Raw genomic sequence first — 15211 nt, 5'->3', positions numbered from 1 at the left:
AGTAAATCCGTATAGCAACCCAATTGGTGATTGATTGATGAAGTCACTGATATATCCAAGATGGCCGCCAATTGATGTCGTCACCCATAAATTCAATATGGTGGCCCCCATAGTAAATCAATTGCCGATTTGGAACAGAAACAGATTGTAATAGCTTTACGTTATACCGGCCATGGTACTGAATGCAAAGAATCTCCTTTGAGATTTTATTGCGAAGTTTTCTTTGCCTCCTCCGACTTTTATAGTGATGTTGCTGTTGCTGGCTGTTGTCTTGCCGAATCACTCTGTATGAATACGTGCACCATAGTAAAAAAAAAAGTCGTCATGACGCTATTGTAAACAAAGTTTGCGAGAAAAAATTGGCCAGTGCGCAATGGAAAACGAAGTTTTTCAATGCGCACTGCCCAATTAACTACCGCCCCATCAGAATAGCAAATACTATTTTAAAGTATTCCGGTATTTCATTTATTCACACTTAGTTAATTCTCCTAGAATTAACTCAAATTTGCTTTTGATGTCAATTTATTTTTCGCGAACATCTGTTTTACCGAATGAGTTTTTTGCGAATTTTCTTGCTACAAATGTACAAAAGAGTTGTGATTGACAGATTTCTTCTAATTATTTATGCTTTGGAACCTATTTCAGAATGCTGTTGTTCAGAGCTTACTAAATTTTACACTTCAAAATGTTCTCACCAAAACTCACTCAGCCATCATCCCGTACTATATATTATTGGCCTTCCCTCTCTCGACTAGTGTGTCACAAAGGTCGGATGGCGCCCCCAAAACTTTGCATTACAGCGAAGTTGTTTATGACTAAGGTTCCGCGAAAATTTCGTGTGCGTGAGCACGAACTATCATCATAATCAATGGCTTGTACCCCCTAAGGAAGAAAAAATGCAATGGTTCATCCTTCTCGTAATGCAGAGACTATATATTGTAGCGTTTCTTACTAGAATGGCAGTCGAAAATACATAATCTCAGTGAGATGGTGTCTTCCGCCCTTCTATTCTAACTTCCTCCTCACTTCACCCTTAGCCCACTTCCTCTTTCATGCGTCCAGCGCAGGCCGCTTCACTCTTCCGGACTTCTTTTGATTACACCTCCTGGGGTAATGCTTGAATATGTTTCCAATCGAGGCGCACTCCGTTTGATCTTCATCCCAGGCTCCGGTGTACCAGACGTTCTTCAGTATTCCATGCTGGGATGCGGTCTTAATCACTTGAAATGGTCTATAAACTTTGGAGAATTTATATTTTGAAGCTACAACTCTTTTTCTTACAAGGACATAGTCTCCAGGTTGTATGTCTGGTTTCTCGCTACTGTGCCTTTTATGAAGGTTTCTCTTCAAGCTGCGCTTGGAGACCTCCGGTTCTTTGACAGTTTTGCTTACTTCAGCGAGTTCGAAGTCCTCTAGGAAAAGTTCACTAGCTCACGATCTGCAGGAAGTATCGGCGCTGTACCTGAAGTGGCAAACTGAGGGCTGCAACCTAACCCTGTGGTGTACGATCTGTTGTGATATTTCACAGCGGCCTCGAGACAGCACTTGCAGCCACCGGCAACGTCTGGATAAATCTTCTAATACCATTTCACGTCTCGCATGGCACGTTCCGCTAGGACCTTTGTTGCCTGGTGGCATGGACAAGAATACTTGATCATTATGCCGTGCTCCTGTGCCCACTTTGGCGTACCCAGCACGATCCACGAAATGTAAGGCGGTTTATTGGGCGAGTCCAACAAACAGGCGGTAGCTCAGAACATTACGCAGGGCGAACATGATGATGTTCGAGCGCCGATCTCGTGCCTTCTGCTCTTGATGATGATCACTGAGCCCGGGATGTCATTCTCTTCATTTCTTCATTATATGGTTAACTTATCCTGTGAATGCAGTTGTTGCTTATGATCGTGATATTTAGTTATTTGTTATTAAAGTTTATTTATTTATATGCTTATTTTAATTTCTAATATCGTCATACAACTGTATGACCAACACGGGCGATTCAATGATGACCGCACGATTACAATAGAACGATGAGCTAAGGACGACGAAGATTGATCAACGAAGATGGTATGACGACAATGGGGGGCTGATAGTGAAGCTATGGCAATGGTTAAACGACAGCGAGACGACGATGTCACGGCGGCAAAGCTATGACGACGGTAGCATGACGAGAGTCAGATATTGAAATTACAGTGGGGATGCTCGAAGGGCTGCGACGACATTCCGACGACAGTATCACAAGCAATACATGACAACTGCATGACGACAATGAAACGGCCATGATAGCGTCTCGATCACGAACACATACCTTGTGGCCCAAGCTATTAGATAACTTCAGCCACATAGTGGCAGTAGAAGACGTGACGAGGACAGCCTCACGCCGGTCAGGTCACGAACATGGAATGACGGCGATTGCACAGGCGCGACTGTATCACAATGGTGATCTGACAATGAATGCGAGACGAATATAGGACGACGATGGTGTGTCTACGAAGGCCTGACGTATGTCGAATGAAAAAAAAAGCCGCCCTAACTTTTAGACATCTAGCTCGATTGGGCCGGGGTAGAAGGCGTGATGATACGTGTAAACTTTGAATTATAGTTGTGTTGTATTCACCCCGATGTTCCCAAATGAAGCAGGTACATGTAGCAGTTGTTTATTGCATGTAGCTGAACCTGCTTAACTAAGGCAGGCTAGGTATCACGGCCCCCTATCTAAGGGAATGCCAATAAATCATCCGCCACAGCATCGTACCGTGCCACGAGTCAAGGGATGTGATATGTGTGCCGCGTTGTCTCGAAACCTGTGCACTTTATGGCGCCGCCTCACAAGGTACGAACTGCTGCTGAAGAAGCAAATTGTAGAGGTACGTGAGTGGTTGCAATCAGGCAATGTTAGGTTCGGCGACCGCTGTGCAGAGAGCAGCACAAAGCAGAGCTTTTCGTCGACACCTGGAGGACAGTTCAGATTGCTCTCGTGAAAATGACACAAATACACTTCGCTGCGAAGGCAGTCTAGTGCATGCTGCCGGAAATGGAGTTGCTATGGGGCCTCTGCTCCAGTTTACGCTATCATTGGGATGGGTATGCCGAGCTGGCCTGTGACTTTTTTAGGTGATGTTTCAGGAGAAATTATATTTTATGGCATTTTCGTTAGAACTACGGCATTCCCTTGCAACATTTGTTCGTTCCCCGGAAGGCGCTACGACAACAATGAGATAAAGAAACGGCATGATGATTCTCATATGCAGATAGTATACCGATAACTTCGCAGCGACAATGGCACAAGGACATTGGGATGACGGCGGCTGTAGACATCATTCCATTGAATGATGAATGGACTACGACGGCTTTACGACGACTACTGTACTATAACGACTGCATGAAGAAGACGGCATGAGGGTGATGGTTTTATGAGAATTGAACTACGAAGTTAGAATGGTAACGATGGAAGAGCACAATAGCATCACGACGAGAGTAAGACAAGGATTGCTAGTTGACGGCAGTCGCATTAAAAAGCTGCATAATGAATTGGATGGCGTCGGCATGATTACGATGCCGTAAAACAATGAATGACGTCGAATGAACAACGGCAGCGGTGCGACAAGAATGGAGTGTATGACGAAGAGTACATGACGACGACTGTATGGCGACAATCAGTTGATGATGACGGTGTGACAAGGACTGTAAGAAGAGCATAAGATGAAGACTACTACAGCACGACGACGCGTCAGATGGTGTGACGACAATGGTGCATACTCCGTGGCATGATGATGCAGGCAGCGCCACATAGCCACCGGCACACACGCATGGGAAATGTAGACTGGACAATCGGCGGGATCAGCCAATACTGCAGACGGCGCCAACGCCGCAACGCTAAGCAAAAGCCAACACTTTAAGAGCAATTGGTATACGTCTAACTGCATTTGTTCTGATAGTACGCAATGTTAAATCTCATGCAATATTTGTTTGTACAGAGCATAATTCACAAGAATAATTTTAAAGTATGCTTATGTTTCACGACTACGTCGTTAATAAGTTATGTCGGAATTTGGGCAACAGATCACACGAATGCATACTGTGAGACGTCGGCACAATAATGTGACGATGACGATGAAGGCTATGTTTGGTGTTTCTCGAGGGAAGAATGGCAAATACAGGCGCGCCTCAAGAAAAGCACGACGCGCGCACGCAAGCGAGAGAGAAAGTAAACATCTTAAATGGACATAGCGATAGGGAGCTAGAAGTTTTCTGTCCTAGAGGAGTTGAGCTCTTTCTGCTTCCACAGCCCTCAGCACCAGAAGGTGCTTATCTTCGAAGTAGGAGTTCAGCGCTCTCTTCCGAAGCTTGTGGTAATGTAATGGGCTTTTGTCGTAGTCCTCTACCTCAAGAAAGAGGGTTCCGGGGTCTCCAGAGAAGCGGTATAGTGGAGAATGAAGGGTAACGGACGAGTTGTGGCGTTTATTGTTATGAGCGAAGTGGTCGTCTAAAGGGCGTGCGTATTCTCGTGATCCTTGGTCAATGCAACCGGCTTCATCTGCTCACCTCCCGGTCTTGGCGGGATAAAACTTGGCCCAAGAGGTGGGCGGTTTCGTTGCCCGAGACAGCAGAGTACGTGGGCACCCAAATGATGTTGATCGGTCCGTCGGCGGGTGTTGGGAAATGATCTGCTGTGTTTTACAGTGGGTTCGTCCTCACGATAAATTAGTGCACGCTTTGCTGCGAGTAAGTATTTATGGCATTGATGACCTCGGCTGTTTTCTGCGCAATGCCTAGAGCGATCGCCGCTTCCTACGACTCTAAAGGCTGGTATGTTCGTAGGGTTAGGCCTCTGACATGTTGATTGCGTTGGCCGACTACGACCACTGTTGGTGTTTTGGCAGTACGGAGGCTGCATTCGGTGCGTGCGTTTTATGTTCATGGCCCTAGCCTTTGTAGATGGCCTTGGCTCTTTCTTTCCTGGGCCCGGCGGGAACCTCCGAGTGCATATTACGGGGACACAAAGGATTATAGCAAGGTTGACTATTATTCCCCAGCTTCATTGCCGAGCCAGTGGCAAAATGGAAAGTGGCAAACACATGTGCCTTTGCGCTAATGTGTTCTCGCATGCACGAGCTGCGTGATGTGGCCTAAGCATCGCTTGTATGTAAGACTACTTGGTTTTTACGAAATAGAAATACGCGTGTGTACGAGGGCTAATGAGCGAACATTCTTGGGAATCTGCGTCCGGTTTTGTGAAAGGGCGGAAAATACAGAGGCGTGTACTGCAGTGGTTTCCCAAATTGGAACTTGCGCATGCTGGAATTGTCATCAAAGTTAGCCAACCACGGCTCACGGTTCATTGTAGCACAATACTGTTGTACTGTTGTACTGTTGTACTGTTGTACTGCTGTTCTGAATATGTACAATGTAAGCACTGTTTCATTCGAGGCCACAAAAAAATGTGGCTTAATGCCTGAAGCCTTAGGCTCTTGGCAGGACGATAGGGGTTTGAGCTTACGTCTACTGACTTATTCATTCATTTATTTTGGGTGGGTGAACTATTCTTCAAGAGAGCAGTAGAACCACCAACCACAATCAGCAAAGTATGACGTGGTTGGCCTAAAATACCATTGCTTTACCTAGGGGCTCGCGTCACCGAGTCGTTGCATCTGGTGTTCCATAGATCGCGCGGTTTCAAAAGCCATTCTGACACATGCAATACAATATTATATTGAACTTGCGATTGAGTGTATACCCATCCGGAAAACGAAGAACAATGGGAACTAATACTGATAACGGCTGAACACTACAATACCAAGGATTTAATATCTCAACTGAAATGTTTGCTTGTCTTCATAATTCATTTTAAAAATTTGAAGGACACTTAAGCTTCGCTTTTAACAGTGGAACGTGATAGCATTCTAAGACTCCTGACTACTTTTCATGTTTCTCGGCAACTACAGCTTATGTAACCGTAATGTTTACCGGTAAACGCCGGTGGCAACCGCTATGCACAAAGGCAAGCTTTCTAGAAGAAACGCGGCCTCTTGCGTGGGTTGATCTGTTAATGTTTTGTACTTTCAATATTTCAGTCTGAAAAGAGCTAACTTGTTTTTTTTCATTACATTTGTTTGTGGGCAGCCGTTCTCAAAATTCTGTGGGATAAATTTGTAAAGAATGAAAGACAACGTATGAAATACTTTGCTGGCAGAACAGCCGTTGGGTATGCGTGGTTCGGAATTTGGTTCGAAATACTTTTTGGCGAAGCGACGCACAACGCCAGATGCAGGACGTCGACGACGACGCCGGATTTTCTGCGACACGCGGCCCTTAACCTTCTCGCGTTAAGATTCTACGCCATAAATTCCTTATTCTTTCAAAACTGAGAACACTTAGTTGTTACAAATACAGGGCCCATTACTTCATCATAAATACTCTAGACTATCTATCTATCTATCTATCTATCTATCTATCTATCTATCTATCTATCTATCTATCTATCTATCTATCTATCTATCTATCTATCTATCTATCTATCTATCTATCTATCTATCTATCTATCTATCTATCTATCTATCTATCTATCTATCTATCTATCTATCTATCTATCTATCTATCTATCTATCTATCTATCTATCTATCTATTACGTTGATCCCGTGGCCCATGTTATCTACCTGCTTCGGCCACTAGGTATCAGCTCCTGGAAAAGATGCCATCGTGGTTGTTCCATCTTCGTCCTGATAGTTTCGTGATGATTCTGGTCAAGCTGTTGTCGTCATGCCTTCTCCTCCAAACCATTGGTGGAAGTTTTCTAATAGCTTGGACTATTAGGCATGTGTTCCGGATTGCTGTGCCGTTGTGGTTCCTGCATTGTCGTCATACCAGCTTTGTCACCCGATTCTCGCTGTCGTCCTCATCACGCCGTCGTCATCACGCAGTCGCTTTGTCATTGTCGTTACGTTAATAACGTCCTCTCACCCTCGTCAAGCTTTCGTAGTTATACCACATTTGTCGTTCCATTGACGTCAATTTTCCCTCGTCATGTCGTTTCATTGACGTCAATCTTCCCTCGTCATGGTATGCAACCATACCGTCGCCCTTCAATCATGAATTTGCCGGTCTTCTAATGGCATTATCACGACAGAGTCGCTATCATGCCTCAGCTGTCAGACCGTCGCCAGCAATGTCGTCGTGGTCGTGCCATCATCATCACTCAAGCTTTGTCATCCGACCCTCGCCATGCCATGTCACCACGCCATCGTCACCAGCCAGCTTTCGTCATCATCGCCTTTGCTCCATTGTCATCATACATTCGTCGTTATCAAATTCTCCTCATGCCGCTGTCATGCCGTACGCTGTCACTGCTTCGTCGTAAAATCGTTGTCATGCATTTTCTGTTATCCAAGGTTGGAATGCCATCGCCGTCGTTCCATGATTACCACTGCAAGTTCAACATCCGACTATCGTCATGCCGCCACTGTCATACCATTCACTTCTTGCCGTCGTCGTGAGGCTCTCGTTTCACCATCTTCATGATTTCTGCGTCATCTTACCATTATCGTCATGCCACCCTTGTCATACAGCTTTCGTCAGTTGGCCGACGTTATTCGCAGTTTTTGTTTTATCGTAATAATGCCGTCCTCGTGCAATCGTTATTATGCCGCCGTTGCCTCGCCATCGTCGTCGTCACCTACTCGCTGTCGTGCCCTATTGCCGCATTGGTCGTGTCATGATTGTCATCTCCGCGTCTCGTAGTCGTCATACGGTCATCATCACTCGATTATCGTCACACATTCGTCATTTCGTTGTGCTTGCGTCATTGCCGCCACGTTGTCGACGTTTTTCCATCGTCATAGCTTACCTACATCTCATTGCCGCATGACATCGTCGTCACAGGCCTTTGTGATTCCATCGATACCATTCCTTTTTCATTATTTCACTGTCACTGTGCCTGCGTCATACAGTCGTCATGCCTGCATGCTCGTGGGTGGTTTTGGCAAGTGAGTAGTGCCACAGGAAAGGGGAAGGAACTGGTACAAACGAACAAAAGGGAAATTAACGTGGTACATGGTTATTTTGGCAGACATATTATGGCCCTAATGCTCATGCATCGTCTTGGACTATCGTAGTGACGGCTTTAAAAAATAACGTTTACGACGACTTTGAATGTACTCGTAATATAATCTCCTAAATTCGCCTTTCTTCGGTTCTAACATTGCCACTTGTTGCACGCAATACACACTTTGGAATTTAGGTGGCATTAGCAGCTCGGTCGCATTTCGGGAGGCAAGGAAGTGAGGAAAAAACGATCCATAAAAGGAAAAAAAGAAATAAAGTGGAAAACCTAGTCTCAACCAAAGTTTGTTGTGAAGGTCAGCGAATATGAAAGTAAATTTGACTACCTGGGTGATTCCTCTCACAGGCAATCAAGCATTGCACACGTTGACGTCTGGCGAGAAGGCGATGGCGCTTCGGGTGTTCCTGGGCAACGCCACGAACCAGGGCCTCTGGATAGACTACGAAAGCGTGCGAGTCGCCGATGAGAATGAATTATTCGCAATGAAGATCGGAAAGTTCCTTGGGCCAAAAGGTACAGTAACACGGTATTTTAGGTATCATGTAGGAATATGACCATGACTTGTCCGGAGTGGCCGAACTGCTGACTTGATGCAGACTGTGTGAGGGGCGCCTGATTTTGGCTGCTGGACTCTTGTGTCATTGGCCAGGACAGCCGAGAGTACGAATGCAGATATTTGCGCAGGGGCTGTTTCAAGTTAAAGGCTCGTGTGTTATGCAGCTGACAGCGTGGGTGAGCTTTTTTTCACTCTATTGGCTGCATATATTCCTGCAAAATTTACCAGAAGGATTGGTGGCACGGCTAATTAACGGCTAACCATGACACGGCTAATTAGTGCGCGGATATGTCTCATCTTTGAGCTCATGGCTTCAAACGGTCTTGTGACAGGTTTTACTAGGCTTCATCTTTTCATATTTAGAGCAATCGTGATTTTTTATATATATTTAGGCTATTGATATAACTCAGATGGGCTATCATTGCGAAAACATGCACATATGGGCAATATTTTGCTTAATAAGACCAATTTGCAATGTCGCACAATTTGGTTGAAGCCAAACGGAAGAAGTTTAGACAAATGGAAGCACTGTCCCATACAGTTTCTTTAGTAGGGTGAGCTGCGATGCTAGTGTCGACATGGGAGCTGCAAGGAGAGAATGCGTTTAGACTGCCTGGGAAAATATGTAGTAGATGGATTTCCCCAAACTACATCCTTCTGGTCTTTAATGATGTCATGGCTTTGCAAACTCATCATTTTTAAGAATGTACAACTAATCTCCGATGGCAGGATTGGAACAGAACACCTTTAATACAGCAGTCCAATACTGAAACCATTACGCCATGGACACGTGGACAAGCGGAACGCCTGTGAATAGCAGCAATTAGGAGAGGTTGAAGAGGCGCAGAAAACGTGATGAGTCCGCTCAGTCAAGGAACCAGCCGGTTGAAAGACGCAGATTTACAGTGCTGCCGCATGTGCATGATGTCTCCCATAGGCTAAACAATATTGGGCAGTGTGCAGGAATCACAGTCGTTTTAACAGTCCCGGAAAAGCTGGCAAGGCTCTGTAAGCGTGTCAACGCGCCTTAATTACGTCAGAGTTGTAGCTCTGTCGGGCACAGAAACGTGTTGTGACATGTGCAATGAATGTGGTTCACCAATTTCCCCTGTTTTGCGGCAGTAAATATATTGGACAGACAGGCAGGTGCTTAAACGATCGTTTAAGAGAGCACAATAACCGCGTCCATAACACTGTTCAAGGCCACTTGGGCATCCCTTGCCGGGACTGCGGCTGCATGCCCCTTTTTGAGACCTGTGAGCCAGACGCCGCTCACAGGTCATCCCGGAAATTACAGAAGCTGATTTCATTAGAAAACTGGGTAGTGCGTGCGTTAGTGCCCTCTGTGGCGCACTGACCCCTAGTGAAATCATATATCTAAACAGATAGAAATCGTAACGTTTTTTCTTCAAGTGCCCATGTTCTTAGTACAATGACTTGCTGTTAAAACACCCCTTGTGACAGCCATTGCTTTTCTGCGCATGTCCCTCTTGTACAGGTGCGCACGATGTGGCAGCAAAATAAAATATTGTTGGAAGTCAGAAGAGTGTATGTCGTTTCTCGCAGTCCTTGTTCATTGCGCTGTACGTCATTTTTTTTATCTTGCTGTTGACTTGTTCGTGTCTTCCTTCTCCTTTCGTTTTGCACCGCTGTTGGTTCTTGGCGCTGTGTCCCGTCTTTCTCTTTCGGGGTCCATGTGCTTCTGCGCTACTGTGTATATAATGACAATTATCATCTTACTTTGTGTCCGTGCCATATGCCTGATTTGTATAGGTGGGCTTCATGTACCTCCTAGCGCCTAAATTTATTAACACTGCGAAACATAATTTTGATCGCCCCTTACATAAACTTGCACCTTTGGCGTCTAAGAGCTTATTTGGCTATACAACCAGTTGTTTTGCCGACGTTCATGGGCAACCACGAATGCTTACAAAGGATGAACCCATTGAATATCGCGCAGTTTTGTATTAGCATTTGTGTTTAGCACACACACGCACACCTACACACCTACACACACACAGAGAGAGAAACGCCTACACACACACACACCGACACACACACACACACACACACACACACACACAAAGATATATAACAAATGTTCCTTGGAGCCGGTAGTTAAAACTCGTAAGACACGCAGGCGCATGCACAAAAAAATATTTAATTTAGCATTCCGGCCATGGATCTAGTCTTTGGAGTACCATAGTCTTTATCAATGCTATGTTTTTCTGGTATTGAACGTGCGACAGCGCAGCCATAACGTTCTCTACTCAGTTATATTATATAGGTCATAAGATGCATTCGACAGAAATGAACATTGGAACTCTGAGGTACATGTTTTTTAGTCGCAGCTTTCTGTAGGCAAGAACGATAAAATGCCATGCGGTGAATACATTTAATTAATTCCTACTTACTACTAGCGGCGAGGCCCTTGTCTATGTGCTCAGAGTAGCTTCTGCGCGTTTTGAGCACAATGTACTACCCATGTTTTTACTATGATAATATTATCACAGTGTGAGTGTTTATACTGCATTACAGCACTCCATTATTTATGCGTTTAGGATGAATGGCGCTTGGGGACATTTTTCGAACGTTCGTGTGCGGGAGTCATATTTCACTTAAAGCATTTGGCTCGCGTAAAGAAAAGCAAAACTGCAAAACTCTTAGGAACGCAGGTAACACAGAGAAATGTCTATAGTCCGTTTCATACTTGTCATGCCGAACTGCGGAAGCCACGTGAGTAACTTCGTAATCAAAATCTGTCACTCCACGTGTATTGTGGCCAAGTTTCGTGGAGCAGACGTTTCCGCCAGCAGGCACGTGAGGTTGCCGAGACAGTTAAGATGAAATACCCGAAAAGGAAAATAACGATGAGCAAAATGACCTGACACAACACAACAGCTGTATAATACGGTTCAATAATTTCTAACGATTACATTTTTACACACGACTGAGCCTAAATAAAAAAAGCAATCAATATAATGGCTTCGAAGAAACACCAAAACATATCGTCTTGTCAAGGCAGCACTGTGCGCTATGTATTCAACGAGACACAGTAACAACCTGCGAGCATGAGGTTGAAAGCACTCAGTTTTTCCTTGAGCCACAATTCACTAAGCAGTTCGTTTCTAACTGTTGTTTGCAATTTACCGGTCACCTTCACAAGTAATGTGTCCGACATCGTTATTAGTAGCAGCCTTGAATTGAATTTCGAGGTTTTACGAGCTAAAGCCGCTACCTCATTATAAGTCACGCCGTAGTGGGGGACTCAGGGTTGATTTTGACCACCGGGAGCGTGCTTGTGGCAATCTTGCCTTACGAACTATTTCTGTGTATATATATTTTGTGAATAGAGGTTCCATTGCACACAAATATTTTTTTTGAAGTAACAGTGATATCAAGGCATTCACTCTCCAGATTAGTTTGTTCGGAAAAGCTTTTACAGTACTTAAAAGCAGTCCCTGCTTCACGCGGTATTTTTGTTGTTCAGCAAGGGCTGAGAGATTTAGACGCGGATATTAGTTAGATCGTGTACATACGCACTTCCAATTGATAGGCCTAGTATACGTAATCATAGTGAGCTTCGTTTTACGATTCAAACGGCACACAAGAGAAGCAAATCTCAGCTTCGTTACTCGCGGCATTGAGGCAGACTGCCCTATAGAGTGACCACTTAGAATTTACTCATTCATGAAGCGTATTTTTTCTATATTGCCCTTCAGGCTGGGACGCCCTGAGCTTCGCCCACAACATGAAGTTCTCCACTTTCGACGAGGACAACGACAACTCCCCCGACAACTGTGCCTTTAAATACAAAGGGGCCTGGTGGTACAGCAAGTGCTACGATTCGAACCTTAACGGCCTCAACCTCAACGGCCACCACGACACCGTGGGTGATGGCATCGAGTGGATTTCACCGATGACCCTTAGCCACGGTGCCCACTACTCCTACCCGTGGGCGCACATGATGATCCGACCGGTGGGATTCGCCGCTCGCAATTTGCGCCCAATGAGGAATGCTACCACAGGTGCGGCCACAGCCAACTGTGAGACAGGGACAAATTCCACTTTGGCAGTCAATCAGTGAATCCACTAACTGAAATTATTCAAGGTACACATCCAGTTATAGCTTGAACACATTCGTATTTTGGATTGCGGGACTCTGCAATGCTCGGCGACGTAGACTTGAGCAGCCACGCCACTAGTTCGCTCTTGAGGCACTCACTTTAACGAGATCAGATATATTTCAGCGCATTGACTAACTGCGTTTTTGACCTTCCGTCATAAAGCCTCGATAACGACAGACTCAATACCATACAGCTTGTTTCTTCATACTTCTTCCACGAGAGCGTTGAAGCAAGGGGAACGATTTCTAATAGGTGGCGGGTTAATGAAGGATCACCAACTGCCACTGCGAGCACTGCAGCCACCGTCCATGAGTATGGTTTTCCCGCGCATCCTAAGGAAAAATTTGTATATAAACAAGCCCGAGCCCTCTAGCATCTCGATGACTGACTGCATTACAGCATAAGATTTCAACAGTCGAAATCCGCGACTATTCATTTCATATTGAACGGCGCAGGCGCGTGACCATTTGCTGTCTATAGGAAGCGCGTTGACAGGCTTACAGGTCCGAAGCATGCTATGACAGGCTTTATAGTTTGTTGAATCGTTCTGAAAGCAGCTCCATGGGGTATGTTTTGCACAGCTGTGCCATTAATTGCGCCCCTATTTCCCCATGACGTTAAACGCCTGCCGGCAAAATCAACATCACATCGTCTCTCCATCCGGGGCCTTGAAAGTGTATTTTATTTTTGAATAAAACTTCTCTCATCGCCTGTGTCATGTTTACGGCAATCAGCTTCACTGCAATTTACTTGATGAGGCATAGCATGAAGAACAGTGTAACTTTTAACGCAAATTGCAAAACTTAAATTGGTCCTTTATTTTGTAGTAAGTATTTTATGATTTTTTTTACGAAATCATATCAAATGGAGGTAGATGGTCGGATTGACGTCAAATAGTTTAGCCTAAGGCAACAAAATGACTACCGGCACTGGAAAAAATATGCAGGGCAGGAATTCGGAGAGTTGCCAAAAACTCTTCCCTTAGCCGGGGTATTTGCCATAACCATGCTGTTTAGCATTGGATGCTGCTGTCCCCCATTTGTAGTAATACGTGACTACCAGACAAAACGTTTTACTGAGCAAATGCTAAACGACAGTGTTTTTTTTTACTTGATATGCGACACTGGGCCATGCTGCTGCATGCACACATAAAAACAACAGACGACATTTTGCAGCATAATGTGCTTCGGTGCCATGTCTAAAAAGTGCTGCGCTGATGCTGGAGGCATTTAGATTCAAACACACCCAAGGCAACATTATGAAACAAAGTTTGAGATAAGCAAATAAGGGTAACGATTGTGGAATAAAAGAGCTGAATAGCCTTATGAGGACGAGAGCGAAATGTGCGATAAATGCGTTCAATATATATTTGTGGGTCCCGGCACCTGTCACTTATCCGAGACAACTTCGATAAATGTGTTTTTTCTCTATCTCGGGTTGAGGAATAGATTTGAGTAGTGGCCTGGTTCTCAAAACTGTTTCTGGATAGTGTTCCTGACCTGTCTCTGGATAGTGTTACCACTTAGGAGCCCGAGAGGGAGTATATAGCAAGTTGGGCGACAAAGGAAAAAAGAAAGGAAAGGCTGGCACTTTATGTGCAGCAGAAAATAAGCGTGTACAGCGAGAATTAGTTTAGGCAACGATTCACTTAGCGTTTCAAAAAAAAATTGTTCTTTTTTTAGATAGTATTTGTAGCTATAGAGCGCACAATGGTGGAAACGTTTCACGGGGATTATTCCTAGGCGTTGGACAGGACAAGAAACGTGGACGAAAGCACGAATGACACCACACCAGCCTTCAACGCGTTGCAGGAAGAACCAGGTAGCCTTCCATCACGTTCTTTTGAAGTTGGTTTCCCTCAAGATGCATTTGCGGTGTTCCAGCATCAGACACACACCCCACAAAACAAAGTCTGTCACACACACTACACCGAACCAAGGTCGTTCAGCGCGAGGCGTTTCTCAAAGTATTTGCTCGCGCGGTTAAACGACCCAATCCCGTTTCATTGCTGTATACGCACTACATATCGACGCCTTCAAGTTTCGCGTTTACCAGCAAATGGGCAATCGCTGTCAAAGCTATTCGGTGCGTACGCATGTTGCTCGTTTTCGAGTTTACGAGTCAAAATTCGCTCTCATTCCAACTGAGGCTTTGCTTTGGGTCCCGCACGTTCCTGCTTCACTCGACGCACTGCTTCATCCTCGCTCCGTACACGATTCCGTGTCATGTTGTCTGTGGTGGAGCTCACCTCTGTGCTCCGTTTTCAATGCGCCTCATCTGCCCACCCTCGGGCCGCCCTAGTTTTTAATAGCTGCTATACCGGTCCATCGTGTCGCACAGCAGCGAACCACCACAAATACTGAGTGGGAAAGGTGGTAAAAGCGAGGAAAATGGTATACTGTGTCGAAGCAAGCCCACTGGCCAACCAGTAGTTCGAGCCCTGACGCATCGTGACCAATCGTGCAAGG

The 15211-nt window shown here is 45.2% G+C and overlaps 1 protein-coding gene across 1 annotated transcript in view; it reads left to right on the top strand.

The window, feature by feature from the left end:
* Positions 1–13467, top strand: part of LOC135913085 (techylectin-5A-like) — a 33781-nt gene extending 20314 nt beyond the window's left edge. Inside the window, exons 5-6 of the mRNA XM_065445753.1 lie at positions 8406–8573; positions 12339–13467. Of these exons, the coding sequence (XP_065301825.1) occupies positions 8406–8573; positions 12339–12703 (533 nt within the window). The 3' untranslated portion in view covers positions 12704–13467. The remainder of the gene's footprint in view (positions 1–8405; positions 8574–12338) is intronic.
* Positions 13468–15211: the final 1744 nt, after the last annotated feature.

Source organism: Dermacentor albipictus, chromosome 2 (assembly GCF_038994185.2).
Source record: "Dermacentor albipictus isolate Rhodes 1998 colony chromosome 2, USDA_Dalb.pri_finalv2, whole genome shotgun sequence".
NCBI lineage: Eukaryota > Metazoa > Arthropoda > Arachnida > Ixodida > Ixodidae > Dermacentor > Dermacentor albipictus.
The sequence above is the reverse complement of the archived record's forward strand: the minus strand, read 5'-3'. Positions and strand labels throughout refer to the sequence as shown.